Raw genomic sequence first — 20,996 nt, 5'->3', positions numbered from 1 at the left:
CAAAGAATATTCATACGAAATTTAATTTCAGTTGAAGAAAATAATGTCAGAGGAGAAGATCTTTGAAAGAAATAACATTAAAAAATAGCAAAAAAAAAAAAAAAAAAAAAAAAAAAAGTCAAAAAGGGCAAGAACTCCAACATGGCTTAACCGATTAAAACAAATATTAGACAACAGATAGATCTCTCCGTACTGAATGAACACTTTTACCCTATGTCACTATTTAGCTAAACCTAACGGTTTTGGAATTATATGTGAAAACCTACCGTTTGAGCCCTATGTTCTATTTTTAGTAACGGCGGCCATGCTTTTCAACAGATGAAAAATTCCCACATCAGTTCTATGCAGGATACCCCAAGGAACTTTAAATACCATGTTTGGTTACAATTGGTCAAGAAGTGTCACAGAAGAAGATTTTTGAAAGAGATAACAGTAAAAACAGCAAAAATCGTTAAAAAGGGGCAATAGCTCCATCATGGCTGAACATATTAAAACCAAAATTTGACCAGATATAGATCTTAGCATGCTGAACACTTTTTTATGTCAGAATTTATCTTAACCTAACGGTTTTATAGATATATGCAAAAAACTACTGTCTGACTCCTATGTTCTATTTTTAGTAACGGCGGCCATGTTTTTCAGCAGATACAAAATCCCCACATCAGTTCTATGCAGGATACCCTAAGAAACATTTCCACCCGGTTTGGTTTCAATTGGTCAAGTCAAATCGATGAAAAAGGGCCATAACTCCAACATGGTTTAACGGATTAAAACCAAAATTTAACCGGAGATAGATCTCATCATGTTGAACACTTTTACCCTGTCACAATTTAGCTTAACCTAACGGTTTTGGAGATATATAGTAACGGCGGTCATGTTTTTCGACGAATCAAAAACCCCCACTTCTGTTCTATGCAGGATACCCCAAATAACATTTATACCAAGTTTGGTTCCAATTAGTCAAATATTTTCAGAAAAGAAGAGTTTGTATAATTGTTAACGACGACGGACGACAACGACAGACGACGACGACGGACGCCAAGTGATTTTTTTTTACATTGCCCAACTTTGACCCTTTGTAACTTGATACATTTGTTTACCAGAATTAAGAATAATCAAGGGAACCAAGAATATAGCGGTAATCAAAAGAATGTAATCCAGAGACAAAGACTAGACATGGAAAACAGACATACACAACAAAGAACATAAAATAACGAAAATCATACATGCAAAGTAAGTAACAAAAGCAAATGAGCAACTCGGACTCCCCTAAAAACTTGGAGCATGGACCTGGTGCACTGGTAGGGTTGGTCCTCTCCTTTTCTAGAAAGACCCATAAAAAGTCAAGTCCGGGGTAGACGAAAGAGGAAAGGAAAACTATGACACGTTGAGCAAATCAGTTTTCATGGCGCAGATGGATACACCGAAGCGATCCACGAGTTCATGATGACGACCATAAAACTTTTGTGGTGATGATTTCAATCTTGTAGCAACATAACCCTGTTCCAGAAGTATTTTGTTAGAATTCTAGTAAGGAACACAATAATAAAAAAAGAACAATTAAAATTGGAAAAAAACATGGAATTTTATAAATCACATATTTTTACATTTTGACCCCTTTTTCTGAAACGGTAGGGCCACAAAGTCCAAATTAGATAGGAGCCTTCCTCTAGTGATTAGTAATTTTACATAGGCGGATGCAGCGGGAACGTGGTCACGACACCCCCCCCCCCCTTCTTTTAGAAAAATATGTTGAAAAATTGTGTGTGTTAAATCACGAAAAAACACTCACTTCGTAATCCTCACCGGTGATCCTGTCAAGATTTTTTTACCCCGCCCCCTTACCTAAAACTCTTGATCCGCCATTGGTAAAATCATATCAAAATTTCGGAACAATTGGTCAACCGCAACTCAAGTTAAATCATCGCACGGAAACGAAGTGTCCGTAGACGTAGAAGATGTCGACTGTGTCATAACATTTGATATACGACCGCATTTTTTTGCGGTCGTATACCTTCCATGTATGGTCCATCAACTGATCAAGTAATATAAGGTGACGACCATTAGATTCTTAGGCGGGGCCTCGCAGATTTTGAGAATAAATAATCTGTCTCTGATTTTTACGAAATAAATAATCTGACCTCATCATACTAGAAAATAAATAGTCTGACTTTGCAAATTGCTAGAAAATAAATATTCTGATTTTGGCTAGTAAATTGAAAATAAATATTTTGACCTCCGCAAAACCTTTAAAAAACTTTTGGCTTGCTTCGTATACACTCGTCATAGTTTTATAAACTAGAAAAGTGTACATGTTTAAATGCTCCACAAGTTTTATACAACACCCTAATAGTCTCCAGTGGGTAATATTGGATACATGTACATAAATGACTTTACTGGGGTAATGTGTAGTAGTCCATGGGCTGGCAGTGTCCACCGTTTAACCCCCCCCCCCCCCGCGCCATTCATCAACGTCACGGTGATTTTTAGGTACCTGTATACCTCCCATTACGGCATCAATTTGTTGCCTAGAATATTCTCAGGTTCTTTTTCAGTATAAGCCTATATTTGTACTCCACTGGGTCAAAAAGCCAAGATTTTTGTGATTCAATTAATTGAGCGTCTAAGTCTTCTTTGGGACAGCATGTTTGAACAAACCAAACAAATATAGGTATCATCATGTAGCCTAATGTCTCAACTTTACAATGGTACCAAGAGATTTGTGGTAACACTTAGGGTTTTGGGGTAAAATGAAAAAAATTTACCCCTATCCAAACGCAAAATTGCTCAAATTGATATATTTTTTCCAAGTCAAAAAACCCTAGAGTGGTTATGCTTCAGTTAAAAATAGCTAATTTGGTATTTTCTGTTTAGTTTTAACACATTTGATACTTCTGTGGTTCTTTTGATGAATTTAGGCGTTTTTCCTTTCAGAAACAGTTTTAATTTTTGAAATAAAATGAGAATTTTTTTCACAGCACTATGAGGAACAGGGGGTAATTTCTGCCTAGGACTATTTTTGTGTACATTCCAAATGCTCATGGGTTGAATTGATGGTCTGTAACCTAAAAGTGATTCATGGTAAAGAAAAACCCACCGAACAAAGAGTGCTTTTTTGATCTACATATGTTATGATTTATGTGACAGTAGTCCTTTCTGTATTTAGATCTGTACTTTATATACTCCCTGAATCACCCAAATCCAACAAAATCAAGAAAGATAACTCTTACAAAGTGCCAATTCCATACACAATCTATATAATTTTTTTTATCTCAAATGTGCAACAACCAAATAAACTAAGACTGGATATTTGGTCTGTAATGGTTCTGAATTAGAAATGAAAGTGGGTTTTTGACATGCATGTCTGATTTTTATAGACTGCTACATAAAAAAAATTAAAAAAAAAGCTCTCCAAATGATACCTCTGCAAGTGACAAAAGTTGTTAAGATGAAAATGTGTAATAGATTGAATTCCACTCAGTGGTTTTGGAGGAAATTGATGAAAAATGGTAATGGATGAAAACACTGACATGATTGGATTATACCAACCCACAAAATCAATCTACATGTATTTGGTAACCAAATATATGTAGAACAAAGACAAGCAGTGAAAAGACAACTATGATATATTTCATTGTCCACTTAATATATTTTGCAGTCATATAAAACAACATAGTCAAGTAATGTTGAAGATGACTTTATTGATCAAATACAATTAAATATATATCAAACATATATTCAGATGTCAATCATCATAAACTTCTGAAAAGAACCCCTATAAAATATTTATCTATTACTCAACCAATTTTGACAATTTATCACTTATTACTGTATTATATATATTCTGATCTAGTATAACTTCAGAAATTTTGTTAAACCTTCATGTTGATAAAACCAAGTGTGTCTCTCCATTATCATGATCCTGTATTATAAGGCAATTAAAAAGGAATCTATTATTTATGGGGGAAGGTAGGTATGGTGGGTGAGTATAAATCACAGAAATTTTAATACATGTACATGAAGTTATCATTGTATGAAAAGTTTTGCTGTCATAGTTTTTTCTGAGTTCTTAACTTTATTCTGACAAATAATAAACATTCTTCAATTCACTGCCATGCATTCTCAACACTATACACATTACATGTCTGGACCTGCAGATGTTTGTCATCACACATTTTCAATATATGCATGAACGCTATGCAAAGTCAAATTAAATATTTATACTGCTAAAAAATCTACTAAAAATATCGATAAATTCATATAATTTTTTTGTCAAATTTGTCAATGATATTAGGTGCACATCTTCAGTAGGTAATAAAGACTCAATCTTTTTTAATTACAGATTACACAAAGTAGGTACAATTTACAACATACTGTGACAAAAAATGTAGGAAAAAAAATTATCAAATTTCTGCATAATAAGAAGTACGCAACATTCCACTTCATCCCATGGGGGTTACTGTGCAGAAATTAAATAACATTGGTTTATACTTTTTTAGATTTACAGATTACACAAAGTACCCCCTAATCATGGTGGATAGATGGATTGGAACAGCTACTAAAGGGTCATCAAAGAAATATCAATTCTACATCTCATACCTCCATATTGTATTCTGTATTAAACATCTGTGTATACAATAAAGCAAGTCATTTAGCTGTCCTTTTAGGGGTGGTCACACAAAACTCTCATCAACATTTTCAGATGTGGGCAGGTAGTTGAAAACTATAAAATCCGAAAGTGCTAATACAATGTAGTAAATTATAATTTAATAATATGACAATTTTTACTGTTAGAAAAGTTGCCAACGTTTTTATTGCATCTTGGATACAAAATTTTCCTATGACCTGATCAACAAACAAGGTCATGAACTTTAAATTACACTTCTTTTAACCAGACTATTTTTACCAATGAAATAATCCTGTCTGAAAAGGTGTGTGTATTGGAATAAACTAAAATAAATTTATCATAGTTTTTGTTAAAATATTAAATTATAAGGGTTATTCTGCTTAATTGAACCAAAGTTTTTTTTACAAGATAACATATTCATATATTAGTTACATTCCTTAAACAAATACTACAAACATTGGGCTCATAAAAGGGATAATCCTGTTCATTTGGAATCTGACCATAGAAAACTCAAATGAAATTATCATCATTAACTAGCCCCTGACTTGAATCCCAATGATGTATATTATCGAGTGAAAATTGTCCAAACTGAACATCTTTTTCACTTTAAAATTGATTCAGTTTAGAAAAGTGGGATCACATTTATCAAAATTTGCAGTATTTCAAATGTCAAAATACTTAAAGCATTGAGGCTTCATTCTTTGTATTGCTCATGATAGAACCTCTCGGTGATGAATTTTGCTACCTATTACAACAGTTTTGGTTTCAATTACTTCTTGTATATACAATTAAGTTTTGGTTTAAGACCTTCCAACATGCTGCCGCTGAGAGGTTACTCCTTGAAACATGCATACAGTGAAATTCGCAATATATATGATTGGTATTTTTGTAAAGGGACTTTAACAATGTCTGGTTTAGACAGGTTTTCTTAGTATTTAGGATTTATTTTTTGACGAGTTTTACTTCACTAATTCTTTGCAAGTTCTTTCCTTTGCAAGCATCTGGCATTAACGATTTTACAAAATTTCATTTCACCAACAATATAAATATAATGTATAACCTTGTTATAAAGATTCATCAAAATCCATTGACAGGTTTAAGAGGAGCTGCACATTCAAGATAAGTGAAGAACAGACATGCAGCTTAATGAATTTCTCCACACCTCTAAATTGATTGCAATTTTCTGGAATGAATGCCTCCTTTTTAGTTGTGTCACCAATTGTTTGTGAAACAGGGATTCGGATAATGAACAAAGTAGGCCTGCCTAAAATAGAAAAGTATACCCTGAAAAGGCATAAAAAATTGTTCTGATCTGCACTTTTAGAAGTTTAAAGACCAGTACATCATGTTTTTATACATATATTAAATTATAATGAGGATGGATATGGTCAATATTGTCTTATTGAAAGAATCAGTATTTTCAAAGTGAAATTAGCTGAAGTGTCATCAACATGAAAATTTAACAAGTAGTTCTTCAATATAGTGCACATGAAGAAGAATTTATCAGTGCAGACTATGGTTTAATAACAAAAGTCTGTCAAAAACTTGTATACAATTAGAAATTGTACACAATAAAACAAATAAGAAAAACTAAATTTCATGTAGTATTCAGCAAATACAGGTAGCATCAAAACTTCTACAATTTTCTGGTTACATGATATTTCATAACATTAAATAAAACAGTGTAAATAAAAATATGAACTAGGAATACATAAGTACATGTAAGTAAAAAATACGGAAATATTCAAGTTGTCTACAAGTGAATTGACCCTAAACAAGCTATATAAAGTTTATATGAATAATATTATTTAAGAGTAAAATGAAGCCACATTTCAAATGTAAAACATGAACTAAATATAAATAAAACACAAACAAAATATGATAAAAGAAGAAAAGAAGGCCCAAATTTTTTGCCTTTATGGCCATAGCACTGGATCTGTTTGTGTTTCTCCTCTCGTCATGTAATATTTGACCCTGAGGTAGGCAGTAAGGCTGAAAATTTGGGCCTCCCTTCTTCCTTTTTATCACATTTCATTTGGATTTGGTTCCTTTTTTATTGTTTCAACATGGCTATTTTTTTTTACTTATTCATTCTATTATACGGTTAACAAAGCCACGTCACAACTTTTACAAAAAATTAAACACAAAAAAGTATATTGGATAGAAATACAGTCACCTCCTGGAAGAAAAATCTGTCAATGAGAATAGAATGCAAACTGCATGCATAAATTGTTAAAGATGAAAGTGAAGAAAAAAATATTTGAACTTGATCTGTAGCTTTTCATGGTATAACACTGTACCAAAAACTAAATTATATATTTTTATTTTGAATTATAAATGCATATTTACAAGCATGATCCCAAAAAATGCAAAAAAAACCCCCAAAAAAACCTGATTTGCTGGACTGACTGACAGACACACAAACAGAAGGACAGAGTGCAAACAATAAGTCTCATTTGTTAGAAGATGCCAGTAGGGGACTAAATAAAAAGTCTGAAAGAGGACAAAAACTAAAATAAAATAAAATAAAATAAAAATTAAAAAAATAGCTATTAGCAAATGACCACATAAAGTCATCAACTGTGGAACATTTTGTCATAAACTACAAACACACACACAAAAATGTACTTGAACAAATCAAATTAAAACAACACCAACATCTGATGACATAATTTCTAAACCATCCAATGGTAATAAAAATATTGTAAGGTATGAAAGAAAAAAAACACTCCCTTCCTAAGCCATTCTAAGTCACTTAACTTTGAAATGACAATACAAAAAACAATAAAATAATATAAAAATCATTATGATATGCTTCACAGTACACAGCTTGATGTTACTACAGAGGTCTAGTGGCCTCTTTTTGGGCCTTACTTCCTACATGGTTCCAGTAAAAATCTCAAAATCCAATCCAACTCTTCCTGTGGGGGTATGGCACTTTATGGAATAACTTCGAAGAGATTGATTCCCTTTTATTCAAGCTATCATACATACATTAGGAAATGCTTGTTTCCAATCCTTTTGCCCCTTACTTCTTATTAGTCCAAGTCACAACCCCAAAATCAATTCTAATATCACCCAAATAGTATAGAATATTGTGTAACAATATCATGAACATACATATGCTCTTCCTGGAATTTGAAGTTAAAATTATGAGATACTTGTTTTGGCCACTAATTCCAAAAACGTTTAGGCCATAATCTTCCCTTTGGGGGTTAGATCTTTGTTGTTAAATTAGTTTTAGATATAGCTAATACTTAAGTTATCACACAAAAACCAAGTGTCTACAATATTAAGAAGGACAAAAATTGAATACCATTACCAGAAGATATATTTAATATTACCTTCGTGCAGCCGAAGGCAAATACATGTGGCTGAGGACCTATAACTAGGCCAATGCATAATTCTTAACAAATAAAGGCTCATGACAGTCTTGGTATTTAATGATAATTTATGGTGTGTAAATTGTTCAACCTTTTCTGCACTAGCTTACCTACGAGGGTTGATTTGTTGTTAAAAAGGACTGAGTTTCACCAATGCCAAAAATAATTCTATTAAAAATGATGTAACAAATGTAATATTGAAGTGATTGTTTGAACTTTTAACTCAGGCAATGACTTAGTGCTGTAGGAATCTTACATATACTCTTTGGATGAGACATCACCTGTAACAGTGGTAAATCATAACAAAATAGTTCTTTGAGTAAAAATAGCCTAAAATCATGTGATGATGTCAATAATGTTAATTAATGAATTACGATTCAGATTTATTATTTGATAAATTGTACTCAACAGGAAGTAAATAAATTAGAATATAGTAATACAACTATAAATTAACATTTCACAAGAAAAAATGTTGAGAAGATTTATTATATCATGAACGAATAAAACCATTAGGATTTAAACATTTTTCTCTCAATTCAATTTTTCAAAATCACATAGGTTTTTAAGGTAGATCTTTCATATTAACTATTACACAAAGCATCTTTATGGAAAGTTTGATAGATATAAACATTTTCATTAAATGAATAGTGTTTGACAAAATGATATTTTATCTTTTAATAATTCTAAAAAAACATCTTGTTTTGAGACTAATTTATTTTTCCTTCAAAAACCCTTTTATATCATTGGTGGGAAATTGTTGAACAGAAAGGGAATGGAAATTTTATTTTCTTGTTTTTGTTTTTTGTTTTGAAAATATTAAGAATATAAGTTTGCTGACCTCTAATAAGAGTCTGAAAAAACTCCATACCACGTTCGAAAAGAAAAGGATTTAGTTGTTCCTTCTACTAAATTTGATAAATAGTTTGCAGATATAAGCAATTCCAAATTTTATAAGAAATTCAAAAATGACTGAAGTGCCAGAAAATATTAAAAATTACCATACTTCAAATAAAATATAATGCAAATCATTGATATCAGTTATAATATTATGTATATAGTATCTTGATTTTTAATCCAACAATGTGATTAATTTTAAATGAATAATATATACAAATTTATGGCAGTAAACAAAATAAGATAAAACAAAAAATGTACAATAACAGTGTAATCTGCCTCATTACCAGTATTTCTGATAACCAAAACTAACCTCTGTTTACCATAGCAAAAATATTTTCAAAATATACAAAGGTACATGTACTGCAAAATTCCCAGTCATTACAGACTACCCCCTTTTTTCCAAAAGCTTTTTTTCTCTCCCTCCCCAAACATTCTTGTACATGTTTTTTTTTCTGACACAGTTGGTATAGTTTTGCTTTTTACCCTTTGACCTTAAAGATTCTCTTCCATGGAAATGCAAGTAACTTGATCACAATTCTGTTTCGCGATTGGCCAAATACTGATAACTCAGTGGCGTTCGGAAAAACTGTATAGAAAATTGAAATTGCGTGCCATGTGTTATTTCCTGAATGAAATGTAGAAAAATTATAAGTAAAAAGAACAAAATTTTACTGAGTTGACTGTCTTATTTTTTTCAAAGATAGTACTAGTTATTGATATCATGTGTCAGTGTATATACATGAATGTATACTGGGTAAACACATTACATACAATATGAGTAGACACTACAACTTGATTCAATAATGAGACAGTTGGGTACAAATATCACTAAATGTGACCTGTAGCATTGAGTAGTGATAATGGTGTCTGCAAATGTCAAGATACACAATCTCAAGTTTGTTCCTACACTTATTTGTATGTCATAAATTAATCTTATTTTGTCATTCAAAAAAAGGAAAGCATTAATAAATTCCAATGTTTATTTTATAACAATAATTTGTCCTACATACCACTTCCACATGACGTCACTGCCTATAAATTGGGGAAGATGTCAAAATTGAGCTTTCCTTTATTTTTTTCATTTTGGTATTATGAAATTTTGTATTATAAACAAGCTTATTTTCATTGATACTTATTTTTGCTTTTCTTGATACAAATTCAATTTTTGTACTACATATATTTATTTTTGCAGCTAACACTCTGTTTAACATGCATTCCAGAATGAAAGGACTTTCTTTTAAAGATTTTCACTTGCTGGTAATAATTAATAAAGCAAATCACTCACGAAAATAAGTTAGTTTACATGATACTGAATTTTGTATCAAACTGCAAAATAGCTTCTTTAAATTCATAAATTTACATAAAACAAAATATAAGCTTTGCCAACAAAAAAAAAAGGGTCATTAAATGAATATTGGAGAAAATCATACCTCATAGTATACATATATATATATATATATATATATATATATATATATATATATATATATATATATATATATATATCAGTGTTCTATATATATATATATATATATATATATCAGTGTTCTCCCCAGGCCCTTAACGTGCTTGGCTTTACAGTGCTATCGAGATTGAGCACTGCACTATCAAGATCGTAGTCTGAACTTCCTCTGACCTTGCAACCCTTCTCTTTTTTATTTGGATATAGATATGTTAGGTATCAATATCCAAATAAAAAAGAGAAGGGTTGCAGGGTCAGAGGAAATTTGGACTCTCGAGATCGAAATAGTCTGAATTTCCTCTGTGCAATAAAGTTAAATTTGAGGATTAAAGATCAATTATGACAGGAAACGTGTGTGCCCCAGATCACTTACGGCATCCTACAAGGTAATAAGCTCCAATAGCAGTAAACATGCAATGGTCAGTGGATCACCGTGTGACCACACAGGTGTCTGAAGCCAATAAAAGTTATGACATTGCCGACAAAATTCTTTATCACGTGGCCACAAATTAAATTTGGGGGAAATTTTTTGTTATGATATGGCATTTTTGTCATGAATAAACTACATATAAACATAATATTTAAAAGCAAAGCAAAGCAAAACAACTAGTGTGCCAACTTTTATTACACTGATCAATTTTTATATAATACATTAAATACAAAGTGGCACATTTCAACATGAGACATATTAATGTTGTGTCACGCACGCTGAATACAGTGCTATCTGAAAATTCTGGAGAGAACACTGTGCATATATTGCATTTGTAAGGTAGTGCAATATAAGAACTATGTTTATTATTTCCTAATATTAATTTACTAACTCTATATTACAACTAACACTACTGAAAACAAAATATTTTTATATTCATTTACACAATTTACAGCAGCAATCATCTCAAATAAATTATAGAATAACCACCACATGACATAAACAAACAAAACAATGTTGAAAACCACTAATCTAAAAAAATATACATCTTTGAGTAGAAACAAAGCCTAAAATTATAACTTGATTAGTATAGTCTACCTATGTCTCAAGTCTTAACAAAAACATATAACAAGAATTTACAATTAGAATCTAAACACTTATGCAGATGTCTGAAAACTTACTATAATAGGTTAACAATTCATAGAATGTGGCCAGTCACATGGTGCTATCAATTCATCCCAATAATATCAGAAAAGAATAAATACAAATTACTCAATTTCAATTAAAATTATTTACCAAATCCAAATTAAAATGAACCAACAAAGAGTTTTTACAAATAACTTAAGAAAAATCAATTTATTAAGCATACAGTCCAGAAAACATCTTGAACATAATGTATAAATAATCATGATATAACCTTCTAAGTTTATAAGTTAATATTCCAGCATTCATGTTGTAAAAATACTTCTTCTAAAGATAACTACAAAGTCTTCAATTCAAGTTAATGTGCCTTTAGGATCAAGCATTATTTCTCTTCGAGTGATTTTTTTGTGATGCCTTTAGCAGCTAGTTCTTCCAGAACTCTGTCAAGATAGGTAGGATCTGGGTATCCAAAACTAAAAGTACAGAATAGCAAACGAAATTAGAGAAAGCTTTATCTTATGATTACAGATATTCCTATTCAAAAATTTTAAACTACAAATGGCCATAATTTCTAAATAGTAATTTCCAAATACACTATAGTTCAACTTTACCTGTATTTTATGGTTTTAAGCCCTAATTATTGATTGAAAAGTTTTGATTGACTGAAGAGCAGATCTTTAATCACCATCTTAAAAGTGTGAGTGACTGGAGCAGAGGAATAGACAACTAGACATGAGAATCACATTGAGTAGGGGTATTTGTGAAGATGAAAAATTTTGATGGAATCTCCTTTTAATTTACTGTTTTTCTTTGTTTCCAGATTATTTCCAAATTGGTTTGCATTTTCACTACTTCATCTTAGTTACTTGAAAGAGTAATAAGGGTACCAAGATTCGTGCAGTGAAAAGAATATATACACTCTTTGAAACCTTCACATTTTCCATTTTAGCCTTGGTAATGCACGCTCACAGCGTTTGTTTAAATGCACGCTCACAGTGTTTGTTTAAATGCACGATACAAGCGTTCATTTAAATACACGCTCACAGTGTTTGTTTAAACGCATGCTCACATCGTTTGTCTAAACACATGATACAAGCGTTTACTTAAAATGCACGATAGAAGCGTTCGTTTATTTTTGTACTTTGATTATTTCATTGATTCAATTGTTGTTTTTATATTTTTTTCCATTATTAATTTATATATTATCATTAATTCCATTTTTTATGTTAACTTTCGTCATTTTCGTCATTAAATTGGAATTATAACTTTAAAGTTCTTATGGATGCCGTCAAGGACTATGCAAGAAAATGGATAAAACGAGAACAAGAAGACATTGATTCTCTGTCAGAGTGGTTGAAGGCTGTGAGGTCTTTAATTTTGAAACGAATGAAAGTTTTATGTTGGTCAATGAGTGCCAAGGCTACATCAGTTTTCAAAGACCCCAATGTAGCAAAAACATTGTCTACTATACATGACAAGTATGTTGTCGTACCAGCAGACAAAGCCCAAAACAACATTGTTTTTGTCTGCAAAACGTTTTATATCTAATGTTTATTATCAGAGGTAGATGTAGAAAATAATAGCAGTGATAAGACCTACACTGCTACCACTCTTTCCAAAGAAGAGATTGTGGAAAACCATAAATCTGTACTATCCTCTTTTGGTCTCTCTACCAGGGACGATGATTGTGATTTACCGTCTATGTACTGGATTCCTAAACTTCACAACAATCCTTACAAACAACGTTTCATAGCTGGATCTGCAAAATGTACCACCAAACCTCTTTCAAAACTTCTAACTTCTAAACTCACAACTGTCAAAGAGGGTCTACAGTCCTACCACAACACTTGTTACTCCCGTAGTGGTATTAATTCAATGTGGATCCTGAAAAATTCGAAAGATCTTTTGGAGATTCAAAATCAGTTCAAGACTATTATCTGAATATATTAGCATTAAAACTTATGATTTTTCAACACTGTATACTTCTATTCCCCATACATTATACATCGTTGTTTTTCCAAAAAAGATGGTACACCTAGATACAAATATATAGTTCTTGGTAGAGATTCCTCATACTTTGTAAGAAATAATTCCAAATCATCTTCCAAATATACAGAGGAAGATGATTACAAAATGCTGGAATTTTTAATCGACAACATATTTGTCCAGTGTGGTGGACGTGTTTTTTAACAAATGGTCGGCATTCCAATGGGAACAAATTGTGCCCCTTTACTAGCTGACCTATTCCTTCACTCTTATGAGGCTGACTTTATAGCTGATCTGATCAGAAAGAAAGAATATTGTTTAGCTAGATCCTTCAATCTCAGTTTCCGCTATATAGATGACGTGTTATCTTTAAACAATCCTATATTCGATTTGATACATCACATCTACCCAAAAGAACTTGAGATAAAGGATACTACAGACACTGTGAGGTCAGCCTCATATCTTGACCTACACTTAGAAATCGATGGTAAAGGAAAACTATTGACCAAACTTTACGACAAACGTGATGACTTTTCATTCAGAATTGTCAACTTTCCTTTCATCTGTGGCAACATCCCTTCGGCTCCTGCGTATGGAGTGTTCATATCACAACTCATAGGTTATGCCAGAGCTTGCCGAAACAACGCAGACTTTTTGTATCGCGCTAGAACTCTAACAAATAGGCATCTGGAACAGGATTATGTTACTACAAGATTGAAGTCATCACTACAGAAGTTTTACGGTCGTCATCATGAACTCGTGGATTGTTATGGTGTATCCATCAGCACCATGAAAACCGATTTATTCAACGGGTCATAGTTTTCCTTTCCTTGTTTGTCTATCCCGGACTTGACTTTTTATGAGCAACTTGGCGGGTGTTTCTAGAAAAGCAGAGGACGCTTACCCTACCGGTGCACCTGGTCCATGCTCCCAGTTTTTAGTGGAGTCCGAGTTGTTCATTTACTTCTGTTACTTTGTATGTATGATTTTAGTTACTTTATGTTCTTTGTTGTGTATGTCTGTTTTCCATGTCTGGTCTTTGTCCCTGGATTACATTCTTTTGATTACCGCTATAACCTTGGTTCCCTTGATTACTCTTTGTTAATATTATTATTTTTCATTGTTTGTCTATCGTGGATTTTAACGCACGCTGGGAGCATTCGTTTATTGAGCGTTTAAATGAATGCTGGGCACGTTCGTTTATCGTGCATTTAAACGCACAATAACAGCGTTTGTTTAAACGCCCAATAGAAGGGTTCATTTATTGTGCATTTAGTGTGCTTTTAGGTATCATGCATGTGGGAAACCTAAACGTCTCAACGAGTGTACCAAGGATAAAGACTAGACAGGGAACAATAAATTGTACTGTATTTTTGTTTCATGCAAAATGTGCTAGGCTTTTTCTGTTTCAATCTATAGGTCTATTCACAATGAAATAAAAAGCTTTGAAAGTAGCAACTTGATATGACTGCAAATGTTGAACAGTTGGGGCAAATATTGACACATCATTCAAACTTGACACATCTCTGAATTTTGAGCATAATTAGACAGTTGACACAGGATAAAAAATTAACCAGACCTAAAGTAGTCACTATTTGGCCCCTTATTTTTAATTAGTTTCAGTCAAAACCTCAAAATCTATCCAACTTTCCTGTGGAAATATGACACCTTGTGGTCCAATTTCAAAGTAATCCATTACCTTACATTTAAGTTATCATCCAGAATACTTGTTTCTGGTCCCTTTTTGTCCCTTCATTCTTACCAGAAGCAAGTCATAACCCCAAAACTCAATCCCAGTCTTCCTTTTTTGGTATGACATCTTGTAGTAAAATTTATATGAGATCCATTCACTCAACTTATTGTACTGACATAGGGAAATTGCTTTTCACCCCTTGTTCCTATAGGGTTCAAGTCTTAACCCCCAAAATCAATCCCAGGCTTCCATTTGGTGTTATGACACCTTTTAATACAATTTCAAGGAGATCAATTCAACAACAGTCAAGTTATGCCTTGACATCTTGTTTACCCAGTCAGAATTTGGCTAAACCTAATGGCTTTGGAGATATAAGTGAAAAACTTCTGTCTGACCCATGTGGTCTATTTTCAGTAACGATGGATCAAAATTCCCCACATCAGTTCTATGCAGAATACCCTAAGAAAAATATATACCAAGTTAGGTTCTTATTAGTCAAGTAGTGTCAGAGGAGAAGATTTTTTTTAAAGAAATAACATTAACAAAAGGCTCCCAGGAGCATACACTGCTCACAGGTTAAATTTTTGTGTTTAAAGGGTGAATTAACTTGATCAAGTAGTTGTCCCACAACTTTGATCCAATGCAGATTTTTGAAGGCCCATCAATTGAAAGCTTTTTTCTATCTATCAGTTTTCAAGATATTGGCTGAAAACTGAAAAAAAAATGTCATCTTTTACCTTTCAAGGGTAATAACTCTAACAAGGAATCGCCTGAAAACTTTGATCAAATACAGACTTTTGTAGGCCTTATAATAAGGATCATGTCAACAATTGAAAGAATGTGGTCAAACTCAACAGTTTTGGAGATACATAAGAAAAACTGCAGACTGAACCCTTTGTTCTAAATATTAAAAACAGTAGCCATGTTTTTAAACAGATAAAAAATCCCCACATCAGATCTATGCCGAATATCTTAAGGAATATTCATGCTAAATTTACTTCCAATTATTCTGGTAGTTTCAGAGGAGATTTTTGAAAGAAATAACATTAACAAGAGGTTCCAAGGAGCCTTCATTGCTCACATGGTTAAATCACTCGAATAAGCAGTTGTCTAACAATTTTGACTCAATGAAGACTATGGTAGGACTTTTCATACGGATCATTTCATCAATTAAAAATTTCTTTCTATCTATTATAGTTTTTTGAAGAGCTATTCCATAAAAGTAAGTAAAACCTAATAAAGTATTACTTGCTATTGCAGAATCCTGCATCAACCATATGATATACCCTTGCTGGAAGTAATCGGAAACCTGCAAGACCCATGGTTACTATATATCAATGAGAGGCTTTCTTACAAAATCGTGATGAGAGAATGTATTTGCATATCCATTGGATTTTGTAAACTAATTTGCAAACAAAATTGACTTTTGTCTTATTCAGCACTCATATAATAGGCATAAATTTTGTATTTAACAGAAATGTGATAATTACTTTTGCTGGCCTCCATCCATACGTGTTTTGTGATGAATGTCATTCCATGTAACAACATCATTTTTACCAGTTGTCCGAGACTGTCCAATTGTAAAGACCAGTCTTTGTTTAAAAGCTATTTTTAACAATTTGACAACTAATCTTCCTTTTTCTGTATTTGGTACATAGGCAGATCTAGATAAATATTCGTATCGTTTTCCTGGATTTGGATGTTCCTCCTAAATATCAAGGAAAAAATACAAAAGACGAGTCATTACATTATTTAAAGAAGAAAGAACAAATCGATATTTTATGCATGAAAATTAATGTCCATTACACTGAAAATTGGGTGAAAAATGGACACTATATTCATGCATGATAAATAAATTTAATTTGAACTTTAATTTAATATTTGACACACTTCAAACTCCTAATTGTTTTATTGCTTTCAAGTAAATGCTGAAAATAGTGAAAGATCAGTAAAATAGATAGATATCATGAGATTAAATTTATGTCAGTGAGCTCAGTTAAATTAAGTTCAAGTGGAAAATTTGTAATAATGAAAGCCCACATGCCAAATTTCAAAATCCATTATTCAATGACAGAAAGTTACAGACTGACCTTAGTATTGAAGCACTATTTAAGTTTTAGGCCACAGATTTTTTACCCATAGAAATAAGGTTGGTTGGTTGGAAACAAATAAATGAATAAATAGTAACCAGAATTTCATATTTTTAATTTTGAATTCAATAAAAATATTCTCATTTTCATTTCAGTTTAAAAAAAAGTCATATTCAAACATGTGTTACATACAGTTTCAAACTGTAACTTCTAATCTAAATGTACAAGATACAATTTATAATGCACCACCAATTCAGTCTTTTCAAACAACTGTCCAATGAATAAAATTGGCAATACTTTCTATTGTTTGTACCATAGTGTTTCTTAAAGTTTAATAAAGTTTGGTTAAAGTATAAAAACTGTGAGAAAGCTCACAAAGAGAATTCTTCCACTTAACCCATAAATGTTAAGTGTAAAATCCTCTTCAGCATCTTCTGACATTGATAATATTCCTTCACACATATCAACAAACATACCTAACCTTCCTATAAAATTTTGTCAAATCCTTAAGCAGTTTATGGCTTTATCACTTACAATGTATACTTTAAGTTAGATTATCTCCAATTGGAGTCCATTGACAGCAAATATATACCTTCATGCACATCTACAAGTGATGCCCAACCTTCCTCTAAAATTTCACCAACTCCCCGAGCATTTTTGGAGAAGGTTTGCTTACAAGAAAAGTGGACAAACAAATGGTGGAAAAGCAGGTGGGATGATTCCTATATAACATCCAAACTTTGTTTATGGTTTTCAGGGTGGTTTAATAAAAAATTATCAAAAGGTAAGTTAAAGATTAGGTTGACTAAAAAGTTTTGACTTTTAAAACATGGGGCAGTTAAAATACTTTGTCATTGCCTAATGAATGAGCTTTGTTTTGGAAATTTTGTCAGTGATAAGTTAATACAGAAAAAGTGCTTTGAAGTGTGCAGTTTGATGCATCTGAATAGTGCTGAACAATATGCTGATAAACTTTACAAAGAGAACCACTGAGCAGTGCTAAAGATCCTCTGCCAAGCAAAAAACTTATCCTGGTACTTAAGCTTCCAACAGTGGAAAGTTAATTAAATAAATCAAGAGAAGCTAGTAATAAACCAATTTCTTTTATTGAAAAAAGGATGGAAAGATGAATTATACAGCCCATGTGCTTGGTGCTAATGTGAGAACAACTACTTAAATACTTACACCTTGAATTCCAGAAGGTATAAAGTATGAAATCTTTGTGTATCCACATCCCTTGTATCCAGGTAAATCTGTGTATGTATATTCAACGGTTGTCATCGTTCCATTTTTTGGTTGATTACCCTCTAGTTTTCCAAACACTTTGTTACAATTAGGACAGGCCTGCTTATATGTAAAGGCTGAATCAATACACTTTTTACAAAACTTAATACCACAACATGGCAACTGTTTTGGGTTGATTATATATTCCATACAGATACAACACATTTCATCTTTTCCAACACTTTCACCCTTGAGCGTTTTACCATACAAGTTGCTACTGGAAGACCAACTTCCCTTGTCATGCTTGTTTTCATCATATTTAGAGTTGGTGAAGGTGGTATTTTCAGTTCCTCCTTTTTTTTTCATACTTCTGCTAAAGCTTGTTTTTTTAACACTTACTTGAAGCTCCTGATTCAGTATTTCTCTAAATGTAGACACTGCACTTTCATCATATCCCCAAAGCTCAATCTGTAAGTTGTTTTTGCCCCCTTTCGCATACATTATTATTCCATTGATAATACATCGACAGCAGGTTGGAATTGGTGTTTTATAAATATTTTCATCTGTAAGTATTATAATCACATGTGATGAGTCAAGTATTATTTGTACAATGACTGGTACATCTACCGGTACACATAATAATGTATGTCAAACCATCTTATCAAATGTAATCAAATTCCATTGAAATTGTATATATATGAGGTATTCATTAACCCTTCAATGAAATTTGATATAAAAAGTGTTTGGATGGACAGACAGATGGCCATATTGATGAATTGTTTATATAAAAATGTGCACCAAACTTTGAGAGGGGACTCTCATGATCTTTCTATAATTATAGCCCTAATGCATACTGTGCAATTTTGATAAGTCTTCTTTGCTATGTTATGAAATGTTTTCTAGAAATTTTTGACAAAAAAGGCAAGTCTACAGGTCATGCAAGTTGATGAAACAATTACAGCCCTAATGATTCTAAACAATTTATCTATTATAGAAAATGGAATGCTGTATCAATTCATTCTGAGATCTCTGAGATAAAGAACAAATCAAGTTTAACATTATATAGAACAATAAATGACAAAATATACTTCAATACCATATTACCCTCATTCAATATCACTATGAGGGCCTCTATATATATCATGAGGTGATAAACCATGCAATATAGAAACTGCTACATATTATTCTCTATAAAATGAATGCCTAAAGGAAAATGATAAATTGCCTGAAATCAGAAGTATTTGCTTTTGGTCCCTTGCAGTCACTAATTCCTAATCCCACCACAAATATGGTGGTTATCCCTAAATCAATCCCTTCCGCCTAACATGCTATTGGAAACTTGTGATACAATATAAAAGATTATTGCACAAACATTTATAAAGTTAAAGTTTAAAAATGCTTGCCTGAATTCAATTTTCGGCTAAATTCCAAATAAAATGTGTTATAGGACGCAGCTTGAAACAACCACATTGGTCAACCTTGAACGGTTGGGGCAAATGTGGACACAAAATTTAAGCTGAATATAGTTCTGAGTTGTGATTGGGATTAAAAGAATAAGATATACATATAGAATGAAACTTTAAAAAAAAAAATTAAATTTCCACTAAAACATTTCTGTAATTTGACCTGATTTCAATATCATTCTAGGAATACCTCCATTGAACGTGGAAAGGGAGACACTGAGGTAATCGATAAAATGAAGAAGATGAGCGAGGAGCCTTAAAAGATGATGGATAGACAATATGCTTGCAATATAGCCCCAAACAAGTCAAAGAATACCCATAGTTTCATTTATATAAGAACACATGGGATAAATATATGATATTATGATCATTTCAGAGACCACTGAACAGTGTTAATGACTACAATTAAATAGACAAATTTAATAAAGTACACATTTCCTTTCTGAGCGTTTTTCATGCTTTGACATAAAATACATTGTATATAACACTTTGCAATTTCAATTACATAAGAGATGGGCTAATGCCATCCCCCCTTCCCTTGGATCCACCTAAGAAAATATCTAGTTATAAAAAAGAATATTTTCAAGATGAATAATGGAAACATCAATTTGGTTATATTTTTTAGATTTTAAAAAAGGCTTTTGATGTTGTTGATCATGATATACTTTGTAAAAAACTAATGATCTATGGTGTAAATGACAGTACTGTGCAATTCCTTAAGTCCTACCTAAAGGATAGAAAGCAGCAAGTAAGTATATTAAACACTTTCTCTTCAAAAAAACCTATAAGCTTTGGCGCTCCTCAGGGTTCCATACTAGGTCCTCTTTTATTTGTTACATTTATTAATGATCTTCCTCTTGACATGCATATACTAATGTTGATATGTATTCTGATTATGCAACCATGCACATTTCTGGGAAAAATATCAATTTATTACAACAGGGTGTGCAAGATGATCTAAGAAAAGTTGAAAATTGGTGTAGAAATAACTATGTTTATCAATGTTAATAAAACAAAGTGTATGATTATTGGAACAAGACAGAAATTGTCAAATGTAGATATACCCTCCTTAATAGTTAATGATAAAGCTTTAAAATTT

General features: G+C 32.0%; 1 protein-coding gene across 1 annotated transcript in view; it reads right to left on the bottom strand.

The window, feature by feature from the left end:
• Nucleotides 1–3,681: 3,681 nt before the first annotated feature.
• LOC148600763 (uncharacterized) overlaps nt 3,682–20,996 on the bottom strand; it is a 137,668-nt gene continuing 120,353 nt past the window's right edge. The window contains exons 21-23 of the mRNA XM_088554975.1: nt 18,396–18,997; nt 16,611–16,828; nt 3,682–11,914 (exon numbers count right to left, since the gene is read on the bottom strand). Of these exons, the coding sequence (XP_088411101.1) occupies nt 11,824–11,914; nt 16,611–16,828; nt 18,396–18,997 (911 nt within the window). The 3' untranslated portion in view covers nt 3,682–11,823. The remainder of the gene's footprint in view (nt 11,915–16,610; nt 16,829–18,395; nt 18,998–20,996) is intronic.

Source organism: Perna viridis, chromosome 12 (genome assembly GCF_037379345.1).
Source record: "Perna viridis isolate PV_CMFRI_1.1 ecotype Kerala chromosome 12, ASM3737934v1, whole genome shotgun sequence".
NCBI lineage: Eukaryota > Metazoa > Mollusca > Bivalvia > Mytilida > Mytilidae > Perna > Perna viridis.
This window is presented reverse-complemented; position numbering and strand designations above follow the sequence as displayed.